The 12,796-nt window shown below is 43.4% G+C and overlaps 1 protein-coding gene across 1 annotated transcript in view; it reads left to right on the plus strand.

Moving 5' to 3' along the window:
* Positions 1 to 12,796, plus strand: part of ASTN1 (astrotactin 1) — a gene marked incomplete at both ends in the record, with an annotated part of 316,550 nt that overhangs the window by 207,473 nt on the left and 96,281 nt on the right. The window contains one exon of the mRNA XM_080699009.1: positions 12,467 to 12,541. Coding sequence (XP_080555135.1) covers positions 12,467 to 12,541 — 75 coding nt within the window. The remainder of the gene's footprint in view (positions 1 to 12,466; positions 12,542 to 12,796) is intronic.

Genomic DNA, 12,796 nt, shown 5'->3' on the forward strand with positions numbered 1-12,796 from the left:
AGCAACTTACTTAACCTTGACTGACTTTTGTTTACTATGCCAGACAGGAAGAATAACTCTATAGCTATTGAGCTTTACATGGATGGCCTTGAGCCTGGAACATGGTACATGTTCAATAAATAGCAGCTATGATTACCAGCTTTTTCTGACTCATTCAAGATTTTTTCTCCCTCTCTTTGCCTTATATAATCATTGATCCCAAAATATACAGGGAAACTGCAAGTCTGGGCCAATTCTCCCCATCTGAGGACAGATGAACTCTCCCTCTGCCTTCTGTGAAGCCCCCTGAGTCAAAGGAATACCTCGCCTTTTTCCCCACAAGTCAGATATTGGGAACCAAGGTAGTAATGTCTCCCCCATAACTGGGATTCATGTTAGTATCCCCCTACTTCGCTCACTCTCTGACTTGCCTTTTGTTGACAAATAAAAACTAAGTGTGAATTCTATATTTATGTATGCATATGTGGGTGTACTTTGTCTTTATTTATTGGCACTTTTGAAAACAACATTGTGTCCCTGAATCCAAAACCTGGGGGAAAATTTACATTTGATATACTACCATATTTTTAAAAATTGTATCATGTATTTCTACCTCCAAGTTTCACCCCTGCCTATTATTATTATTATTATTATTATTATTATTATTATTATCATTATTATTTTGAAACAAGGTCTCACTAAATTGCTGACACTGGCCTTAGACCTGCCATCCCTTGTCTCAGCCTCCCCATTACTGGAATTGCAAGTGTGCACCACCACCTCGGACTTATTTCCCTTTGATAGATAGATAATCGAGCCACAGAGAGACAGACAGGGCCTGTGTCAGCGTTTCATTACTCTATCTTTAAAAGCGAGGACTTCCATAAAGGCATATATGTGCATACATACATGAAATATAGAATGAAAATAAAAAGATTGATTAAAAGTTAATAATCAAAGATTCTCAATGATCTCTAATTTATTTATACACACTTTGTTGGGCCGTGTTAAGCTTGTGTGATGTGTACTGCATCTCCTGATTATCACTTTACATAGAGAGATCTCGGGGCTCTTTGGCATTCTTATTTTGCTTGAAAGTGATAGTCCCTTCCAGAAAGGAGTTTGGATGGATCACTTCCTTCTCAGGCTCCTTCCTTCTGTCCTGTTGCCTAGAAGAGGCCAAAGGGTGTGCTGAGAAGGCAGCGTGGCAGTCAGGCACATACGTTTTCTTGCTAATTATCGTGAGGAGGCTCGAGTAATAGGCGCGGACTGCAGGTGGGTGGACGTGGTGGTGGAGCTTTGACTCTGATTGCCTGAATTTTCTTGGGTGCGTAGGAAGCAGATTATTAGCTGAGGGTGAGGATGGGGGAGGAGGTGTCAGAGGTTTGAGGAGTATGAAATAGTGGTCTGGAAAGAACATATCAGAGAATGGAATTTTATCGCTGGGCACAGCTGCTGAGCCCACTTGAGATCAAAGGTCAGAGGTGAGGGATTTACAATGAGACCAATCAGCGTGGTTGGCTGCCTAGCTCTTTCATTTGTGCAGACCCGGGGATGGACGCACAGGCCTCTGAGTCTAACCAGTGTGGGAGTGTTTCAGATGGGTAGGATGAAGCAGAGGAGGGGCGTGGGCATTGGGATTACATGAAAGGGAATGATTACAGCCATGAAGGAGAGATTTAATCACGGTAAGTGGGAGGAGAGTGTGTGAGATGGGTGAGGGTCAGGAAAACAGTGACAGAACAGATGGATGTCGAGTGTCAGAGGGAAGGAATCCTGCTGGCACTAGGAATGAGGAGGTGGGAAGGCGGGAGGTGATGGTCAGGTACTGGGATTCTGGAAATGAAGACCAAGAGTGGGTGGCAGGTCTTGGTGGTCTGGGATGTGGTCTGAAGAGTGAGGGTGGAGACAGGATCATGAGAGGAGAGAGAGAGCTAAGTGGCTTCCAGCACTGAAAGGATCATTGTAGTAGATATGGAAGTCATCAAAAATTACGCAGAGCCAGGAGGTGGAGACGAGAGAGTCAACTGTCCAGGCTCTGAAGGGCAGAGGGAAGTTGAAGGCAGAGTGGTACTGGTGTGACGTATCACAAAGAGAGGTGGGTAGGACAGTCTGATGCCATGACGTAAGGAACTTACCCATGATCATGTTTTTAACAGGTAGTGAAACCGGGCTTGAAATCTACTCGGTCTGGCTCCTGGACTACACTCCTAGCTGCTTTACTTCTTACTTGTGTGTATATATATATGTGTGTGTGTGTGTGTGTGTGTGTGTGTGTGTGTGTGTGTGTGTTATTTTTCTGCATAAAAGCTACTGAATGAATTTGTTTCTCTATTAATATATATCAAATGACAGATATGATCACATAAATATTTAATTTCACTTTACATAAGATATGCATGTTAAAAGATAACCTAAGTTTGTATAATATTCCATGATCATCCCATCACAATGTATTTCTGAAAATTAGAAAGACGCATCTGTTTGCCAAAAGGGCATGTTCATTGTAATGGATAATAATTAATATTGAGTCTATTCTATGTGCCAAAAAACTGCTAAGTACATGCATGCTCTGGGAACCGGGGCACTAATGTATCCTGCATGGCTGGAGTCCATGCCAGTGTACAAAGTACCATTTTATCTGCCTTTGATTTTATACACTAAAACTCTCTAGCACTGGTTCAACTCCACAGCCCTATGGCCTCATTTCTATCTTTGCACAAATAAGTGCAGTTGGCAACCGAGCCCATTGGTCTCATTTTAAATCCCTGGCTATTCCAAATGACTCCCAAATACAATGTGGTGATCAGCGTTTAGCCACGCTGGGTCCCGTTTCATCCACATGGGATAGATGGAAATCCTGGGTCGTGAGAAGTCAGGTAACTTCCTGAGGCCATATGGTTCGATGACTGCCTCATCCCCAACAGAAACCTAGGCCTACCCAGTTTCATTTGTGGTATAATCACCTGTAATATTCTCCAGTTTTTTTTATTAAGCACCTGCTATAGGATGGGGATACACTGAACCCTGGGAATAGAGAAGTCATGGCTACAGGCCTTTTCATCTGGAGGGGAAAATAGTAACTACATATTTAATATATTAATTATGGTTATAGGTTCTATAAAGAAAAGGCAGGAGGCCATAAGAAAATATAACAAATGTATATATTGTAGTTGTAGAGAGCCAGGAAAGTTTTAGGAAGTCACCTTCAAACTAACCTTACAGGATAATATTAGTTATCCAAGTACAGTGGAAGTTGGGGAGGTAGAGAAAAGTCTTCAAAGGCCCCCAAGGCCCTGTGGCGTCCTATATAAACTCTGGGCATCATTATCTTTCATTGTACATATTACTTTTGATAAAGCCACAGGTTTATCAGATAATCTAGGAATCAGTCATTCTGGGCATTCATTTCTCCCAAAACTGGTGCTGATTGTAAAGACCGTAGCACACAAAAATCTATCGTATCTTTAGGATAGATGGAGGCATGTGACTGGGGTCCATGACCAAATACATAGATGGAATTTTTCTATTTTTTGGCCATATTTTTCCCTGCCCCCTTCTCTTTTATATCTTAATTATCTTTCTCCAGAAGCACTTTTAAATAAAGCTCTATTCTCTCTGTTTCACTGCTCTCTTCTAGCAAATTTATTTATTTATCTAGTTATGAGAAGGAACATTGCCCAAAAGATCTCACAAAGCCAGGTATGGCTATGCACATTTGGGAGGTTGAGATAGGAAAATCACAAGTTTGAGGCCAGCCTTCTTAGCAAGACCCCCAGCAAGTTAGAAATACCCTGGTTCAAAATAAAAAGGGGTTGGAAGTGGAGCTCAGAGGTAGAATACTCCTGAATTTAATCCCTAGAAGAAAAAAAAATAAAAGCATCTCACATTGCATATGGATATGGTATTCAATGCTGGGCCTCCCAAGTATTGTGAATAGCTGAGCAGAAACTTTGGTAGCCAGGCTCCTACAAGAACCTTAGCCTAATTTAGGCCTAAGGCAGGTTTAAAAGGATGTGCTTTTATTTAACTAGAAAAAAAATTTTTTTATTTGTAAATCCTTCCATTGTCAATAAGTGGAAAATATGTAATTTCAGAAAAAACTCATATATATATATATATATATATATATATATATATATATATATATATATATAATTTGGTGGTACTGGGGTTCCAGTAAGCCCTTCTACCTCTGGGCTACACTCCAAGACCTATTTTATATTTTTATTTGGAATCGGGGTCTCTTAAGCCAGCACGGCTGGCTTCAAACCTGTGCAATCCTCCTGTCTCTGCCTACCAAGTTTGGGGATTACAAGTGTGCGCCACCACACCTGACAAAATTCCTAATTTTTAAAAGATCAACATGAAACATGTTATTTGTTCTTGCTTCCAGCTGAAGCATCATGTTCATGCTGGGCTTCATAAAAGAGAACATACACTTCACACATGCACATATACGGAGGTATACACAGGCATACGGATATTTTCTCTCATACACTTTATTTATTTATTTATTTAAATTTATTTTTATTGATGCATTTTAGTTATATATCACATTGAAATGCAAGACTTGAGAGGATATACAAGCACACATCATCCAATTAGCCCTCATCCAGTCCCCATCCCATTCCCTCCCCCTCCCTCAATCCCATGCTTGTTTGGTGATTAACTTTGATACATTTGTTTATGTAACTCCTGTGTTTTAAAGAGGCTCCATCCTCCCCTATTCCATACTCTCTGATTGGTCACCTTAGTTGCTTCACTATAGGGCCCTTTCTATAACTCGACCTCTTCCTGTTGCCCCTTTCCTCCTAGTTATTGCTGATTAGGGGAAGCATCTGGTTTTTATTTTCTGCGATATTTTCTGTGCATGCCACGTTGCAAGTACCGATCCCACTCTTGACGGCCCCAGTAGTGACCTGGCTAGCCAGTGGACTGATCCAGACCTCTTTGGCTCAAGCAGCGGCTTGCCTCACAGAAGGCTCCTATGCCGGCCGCTGGCCCCGGCATCAGCCTAACCCCTTGGCAGGCTCCGATCCTGGCCTCGCGGAGGCCCCAGCTCTGGCCTTGCCTCACGGCAGGCTCCAATGCTGGCCACTGGCCCCGGCATCGGCCTAATCCCTCGGCAGGCTCTGATCCCAGCCTCAGAGGCTTCAGTAGTGGCCTTGCCTCACTGCAGGCTCCAATCCGATCACCCTCTTCGCCCAGCCATTTGTCGCACGTTCTTGAGGGTACGTCGTGGTAGCATTCTGCCTCTGGGGTTATTACTTCAAAGGTTTCAGGTGTAATGCATCAGTTCTCTGCCTGTCCTGAGTAATGGCCACTGCCACTGCCACTGCCTCCACCATTTCAAATCCTTCCCAGGCTCTTTTTCCACTCTGAATGTTGTCCAGTGTTCCTAAGCATGTGCGACGGTAGCATTCGACGTTTGGTGTAATTTCTCCAAAAAGAAAGGTTGGTAGGATCCGATTTCTGCTTCTCCTGAATACAAGTCTCCACTACCAGCGCGGAGACCGCTTCCAACACCGCCTTTTTACTAGGTCTCCGCTAAACTCCCTCCTTACAGGTGATGTCCAAGATTCTTAAGAATGTAGAGAAGAAGCAGTCCTCCTTCACGGGGAATTTTTCCAAAAGTTCCAGTTCATTTGGATAAGTTTTGTCTGCATCTCCAGTATCCAGGCATTCGCCACGGCATTCTTGACCCCTCTCCGATATTTTTCTTTTTTCTTTTTCTTTTCTTTTCCTTTACTTTTTTTTTTTTTAATAAGAGAATACAGTATTATGGTTTGAGAAGGTTGTGGTATCAGGCACTCAGTAGCACTGTGACCCGGGCCCGGTTTCCCCAGGGGTCCAGCGTGCTCTGCACGACTCCTCCCGGGGCCCAAAGTTGGGCCCCCGGCATTCCAGGAGTCCAGCGGGCCCCGCCTGACCCCCATCCGGGGCCTAGGGCCTTGCAACTGGGCCCCGGTTTCTCCAGGGGTCTGGTGTGCTCCGCACAATCCCACCCGGGGCCCAGGGTCCTGAGACCCGGGCCCCAGCTCTTCCGGGCTCTGGCGTGCCCCGCCTGACCCCTGCCTGGGGCCCAGGGCCGTGCGACTGGGCCCCGGTTTCTCTAGGGGTCTGGCGTGTTTTGCGTGGTCCGGCCTGGGGCCCAGAGTCCTGCGACCCAGGCTCCAGCTCTTCTGGGGTCGGGCGTGCCCCGCCTGACCCCTGCCCGGGACCCAGGGCCTTGTGACCAGGCCCTGGTTTCTCCAGGGGTCTGGCGTGCTCCACGTGGTCTGGCCTGGGGCCCAGAGTCCTGCGACCCGGCCCCGGTTTCTCAGGGGGTCTGGCGTGCCCCACCTGACCCCTGCCCGGGGCCCAGGGCCTTGTGACTGGGCCCCGGTTTCTCCTCATACACTTTATTTATCCCATCTATTTTATTTTGTTTTTGTTCTTGCAGTACTGGGAAACCAGTATGGAACCCAGGGGCATCTACCTCTGAGCTATACCTCCAGCCCTGTTTTTTAATTCTATATTTTGAAACAGGGTCTCACTGAGTTGCAAAGGCCCTCACTAAGTAGCTGAAGCTGTCCGAGAACTGCGATCCTCCTGTCTCAACCTCCCAAATACTGGGATTACAAGACTGTGCCACCATGCCTGGCTTTCATCTATTATCTTTCTATCTATCTATCTGTCATCTATCTATCATCTATCTATCTATCTATCTATCTATCTATCTATCTATCTATCTATCATCTCTATTCCTCCTCCCACGCCCTGATGATAAGTCTTCCACAGGAATCCCACCACCTGACATCACGCTGGTCAGTAGCCGCTGAGCAGTGTTTCCAGGGCCCAGTTAGTTGGCAAATGAGCTAGCATTTGATCAGAGAGCAGCACTGAAGGGACCTTTGCAAGCAGAGATGCTCCCTTCTTCTACTGAGAGAGCTGACATGGCAGGATCACCCAGGCAGGGTCGCCATAACAGACCTTCGCTTGCTCAGTTGGTTCTAGATTCCATAGTGGAAGAAATGCCCAAGCAACCAGGAGGAAGGCCAAGCAGCAAGGTGAGCCACAGTTAGCCTGTGTTCCAGCGCCCCCAGGGCTCAGGGGAATGCCTACTGTGCTGCTGTTTCCTGCAGAAGAGGGGAGAGCACTGGGGGAAGAAACTGAGCATTGAAAACAGTGCTTAGAGAAGATTGACTAGACAGTGGGCGTTTTCTGAGATAAGAAAAGAAATGGCAAATAACATATTACTACCTATTCTCATCATATACCATCCGTACATTCACCCTGCTTGCTGCTCTGTTTCCATGACTATGGGCCCCTAGCGGCACAGATCATGCCCCTGCTCGAGGCCATAGATACAGGGTGGTACCCATGTTGGCCTGTGAGGGCCTGAACCGAGGCCATCCATAGCTGTCCACATAGGAAAACAGTCTTCAGGGTCTTGATTTGTTAGAATGAAAACCTTTGCAAGCAAACTAAAAAAGCTCTGTGCCCTCTCTGCTGACTCCTGATTCTGCCAATTTTCCTAAATTAAGAAGATATATGTTTCCCAGTACAGAACGGAGAATAGTAGGCCACATATCTAAGGAAAGACAAGAGAGCAAGTTTCCTTCCAATGCCAGGGTTCAACCTCCTGTCCTGACTCTGGCCAGACCCTGCCCGTGTGCTCCTGGGTGGCCTGGCTCCCTTCCCACATCAGTATCCTTGGCACAGCCTGCTCAGGAATGCCAGCCTCTCCTGATGGAGGTGGCACTGTTGCCACCACAAGAGAGAGAAAGAAGCCACGCTTGAGATGACCAATTCACTGCGCACCCTTCTCTGTAACTCTAACCTTGGGATATGGATGGGAGTGGTCATGTGTGTAGATGCCTCTCCATGCCGGCACCCAGCACGGTGACCCACCATTGCCAGGACCACTTAGCTTGTGGCCTGAGCCTCCACTCCTCCTCTCCTTTAACTCTCTCCTATTTGTCCGAGCTCATATATATTTCTTCAGAAACACTACAGATTCCCGTGAGGGCAAAATTCTCTTTATTCCACTTCCGGTAGCATAGTATTACCCGACACACACAATAGGCCTCCATAAATATTTCCTAAAGAAATCAAGTAAGAATTCCCGTTTCTCTGGCAGATCATCCCTAGCCAGTAGGAAACAAATGAGTACATTCCCTTTTATTCTGTGGCTGGTGCAATTTTTACCTCTGCGGCTTCTTTCCGTTTCACAGTATCTTCATTCTTTCCTCTTCATGTTTAGTGTCTCTGTTGTATGGTTAGCTCCCGTGAAGTGATGGCTGGGAGGGAGGGCAGGATGAGGAGGTGGGCTCGCCTTCCAGTGCTCACCTTTGTTCTCTCCAGCAAATACCAGATAACCCACACTCTGAATCAGAGTCTTTTGTTGGCATTGCATTTGCAAAGGCATGTGGAACTCAGTCCTTATTAGATGTTTTGTATTTGATCCAGGTAATTGGTAAATTTAACTTATTTAATAAAATGCGTCTGCATCCCTCACTAAATGTCCAGTACTGTTCTGAGCATTTTAATTATGTTAACTAGCTCCTCCTCCTAACCCCCTAGCCAGGTAGGTAAGACTGTTAGCATCGGCCTCATTTTGTAGCTAGAACATGGGGCTGCACAGTAATTAGAGAATTTTCCAGAGGTTGCACAAGGATTGGGGGCAGAGATGGAATCTAAAATGGGCAGGCTTACTATAGAATTTATGTTCTAATCACTATCCCTTGCTGCCTCTGACTGTAATCTGGGTGGGTCCGTGCTGCCTACCTGCACCCTTTGAATGTGGGCTGACTTTATTTTCAAGCCTGTCAAGAAAAGGGAAGTTTCTTTGACATTTATCAGGCAGCGTGTGGCTCTGTGCATCACATTTCCAAACTCATTGATACATTAACTAGATCCTGAATCAGGTTTACGTGGGGCATTCTGTGCAGTTCATTGTTCACACTGTAATCAATGCCAGTCCTAAGGTTTGTTGCCTCAAAATACATTTCTAAACATCAAAGAAACTATGCCAAGCATTCACACTAATTACACGTTGTGCCAGTTTTGAGTACTAGAGATGACTTGAAGGCAAAGTGGGTGTTATTTAAAATTATTACATTTATAGTAAATAAAGCGATTCTGCCCAGAAAGGAGAGATGGAGTTGTTTTCCCCTCTTCTCTTTTTATTACCCTTTCTAGGTGTCTAGGTTCATATGGGTCATTTCTTTGCAGGAATTCTAAACTTTTCCTTGAATGAATATATTTATTCATTTGTTTTTAGCTGCCTTTAAGCCATCACTTCCTGTCTAGCAAAATGAAAAAAAATATATCAGATTCAAATGGTGGTCCCTGAGTGTGTGGGTTCACCTACAATGAACAGAACAAACATGCATAGCATCTGGAAGGGAGCTGATTCTTCGATGCAAGAGTTATTCATAGAACAGTGCTCGGGTACTTCGGGGAGCCTCAGGGTATCTCTAAATTGAATCTAAATTGAATAAAACATTTATAAATAGCAAGCATTAAAAATAAAGATATTTATCCCAGCTGTCCCTTACAGAGTCCTCATGGTCTCTTACAACCACTAACTCCTACGAGGAGTTAGTTGGCTAGTTGTTTGGGTTAAGTTGGTGGTTGTCCACCTTATCAGACTTAATGCCCTATTTTATAACAAATATTGTTAATCTCTTTAATTATTCTTAAATGAAATTCATAAATAATTAAATCCATATGCACAAAACTTCCAGCAAACCAAATGCCTTAACAATTATTAAATAAAAAATAAAAAAGTAATTTATAGGAGTGAGAATATAGCTCAGTAGTAGAGCAGCAATTTCTTAGTATGCATGAGAACCTAGGTTCAATTCTCCAGCACTTAAAAAAAATTAATAGTTGACATGGGGCCCACACCTATAATCCTAGTATGTGGGAAACTGAGACTGGAAGATCACAGGTTGAAGACCAGCATTGCACAGTAACTTAGCGAGACCCCGTTCAAAATAAAAAATAGCATAAAGCTGGGGGTGTGGCTCAGAGATAGAATGACTCTGGGTTTATTCCCTAGCACCCACAGGGAAAAAGGTAATTTATAATGATACAATAACTATTTTATAAGTACTCTGTTACAATAGAAAAATAATTAAGTTGGCATATATTTGTACCTAATACAAATTCACTATAATGTGATACCTGGTATATGTAAGAGCAGTATAGATTAGTAGGGATGGGTTTGTTATTGAATAAAAGTGATTACACAATGTATAATCTTCCTTCAATTTACATAGTAGTTATATATCTGAAAATTAATCTTGCATTAAAACTGTAGAAGCTTTGTGTTTATATATAAATGGAGTTAGTGTGTAGACTCAGGGCATTATAAATGGATTTTCTTTTTTTTATTTTAAAGTTGTTTGTGTGCGTTTATTGGTGCAGTATAGTCTCACATAATAATTTAAATCATGTTGCCAGTGACATACATGCACATGCTCTTGGTGCCCCCACATTTTTCTCCTTTCCAATATGGAGTACCCAGATTGAGGGTAGTATGTATTCACATGTGTGCACATAGTCTATGGTAGTATTTCTATTAATGAACCTCAGTCTTCCTCCACTCCTACCCTTATATCTCCTGAGATTTCTCCTCATCATCTGGAGTCTCTCTTGTATCCCAATTACTCCTTACCCTGCACATCTTAAGGAAAATATATGACCCTTCACTCTCTTTGATTTTTTTGGAACCAACCTACGTGTCCATCAACAGATGAATGGGTTACAACATTATGGGAAATACACACAATGGAATTCTACTCAGCAATAAAGAAAAATAAAATTACATCATTTGCAAGGAAACGGAGAAGGACCTAGATACCGTTATAAGCAGGTTTTCAATACTTAAGTCAATGACCCATGGCAATTAAAATCTTACAGAGCCGAGTATGGTAGCACATGCTTGCAATCCCCACACTTGGGAGGCAGAGACAGGAAGATTGCACAGGTTCGAAGCCAGCCTCGTTGGCTTAAGAGACCCTGTTTCCAAATAAAAATATAAAAAATAGGTGTCTGGAAGTATAGCCCGGAGGTAGAAGGGTTTCCAGGAACCCCAGTACCACACACACACAAACTCTTCTAGAATGTGGGAAAGTTTTCTGTTAGGCAGAAAACTTTGATTTATTTATTTGTACTGGGAATTGAAGCCAGGGACATTCTACCTCTGAGTTACACCCCTAGCTTTTTAAATTTAGAAACAAGGTCTCACTAAATTGCCAAGGGTCTTGATAGGTTGCTGAGGCTGGCCTCAAACCTACAATTCTCCTATCTAGCCTCCAAAATACTGGGATTACAGGTGTGTCATGCCTGGCAGCACTGTAGTACCCTAGCTATCCAAGACACACCTTCTAAATACCAGCAATGCCCACCAATCACTGGACCATTCATGAACAATCTCATTTGCATACATTTCCCCAAATGCCTTCTGACAATCACTAGGGTAATACCTAATATTAAATTTAGCTCCAAACAATAATTACAACTTATTCTCCTAAGTTTTGGTAGTCCTTGAAAAACAAAGGAATTTTTACAATAAAATTCTCAATAACTGGATTAGTGATGTGACTGTCAGGGCTAAGTCCCTCCCGTGTGTTCAATCGCTCAATACTCATAACCCGTTCTGGGTTTTATTTAATCTTGTTTGGATGAGTAAATCATTTGAGGCTTAGATATCTGAGCTAGTAATAACATAAACAGCATTTAAAATAAATTATTTTGCAACTTTCTAGTTTATGTGACAATATCTGGATGTTCACGAGAAAGGCTTCTAGTAAATAATTATTTTAAAATGCCATTTCAGTTGTTTCTGTTTGAATGAGAGACCTTAAAATGTTTGGAGACATCAGGAAGCTCTCCAGGACCACGAAGGTCCATGTTATTTTAAGTAAGGAAAAGGAACCGTTGATGACCCTGTATTAGCTGTGGCCCTTGGCCTAAACAGTTTTCTTCGTCTTCACAAAAGTCTGCGAGGCAGCTATTATTAGCCAGATGTTTACAAATGAAGAAATTAGGCCCATTAAGGCACATAATGTGTCCAAAGTCAGACAGTTGGCTTGATGGCAGAACCGGAATATGAATCCAGAACCACTTGGTTCCAATGGCATTACCTTCCCCAAGAAATCACTCAGGCCCTCTTTGTTATTCAGGATAGAGCTAGACTTCTGAAAATGTACATTTGAGGGACCCTCAACTAGAGCTATGTGGGCCCCCCTCCATACAACTTTGTTCCATGTGAAGTTTTAGTTGTCACGTCTGTTAAATTCAGTTTTCCTAGGGGTTCAGTGATTTTTACATTCACCATGTCCCTGGTTAAATTCTGGGGTTTAAGGTCATGGATGAGCTCATATCCATAAGTTTCTCCTCATCTTTTAGGACTTTACAACCTAGCCTGGTACCTGGCATTTGTCGAGTATTTGTCAAGTAGACTTTAATTGGGTAATATTTCTTCTTTTAGGCCTTGGCCTTACACAATATTTCAGCGAGGCTTTGACCTGGTTTTGGGAGAGCAGCCCTCTGATAAGATATTCAGGTAAGTGATTGGTTATTGGGGATCTGCTTATGCCTGCTACAAGCCTGGGGCCCACTTCCCACTGCACTGCCTTTCCTAGTGGTAAAACGTAAAATGGGGAACACCGAGTTATTGTCAATCATAGCCCTTGAGCCCACATCATGCTCAGTGGCAGTGTGGAGGACTTTGAGGTCACAAGGATTCCGTTTGGATCCTGGTTTCCTTCCTCGGCCAGCTCTGTGAACTGCGATAATGTACTTAACCTCCTGGAGCCTC

This window comes from Muscardinus avellanarius (assembly GCF_963383645.1).
Source record: "Muscardinus avellanarius genome assembly, chromosome: 7".
Classification (NCBI taxonomy): Eukaryota; Metazoa; Chordata; class Mammalia; order Rodentia; family Gliridae; genus Muscardinus; species Muscardinus avellanarius.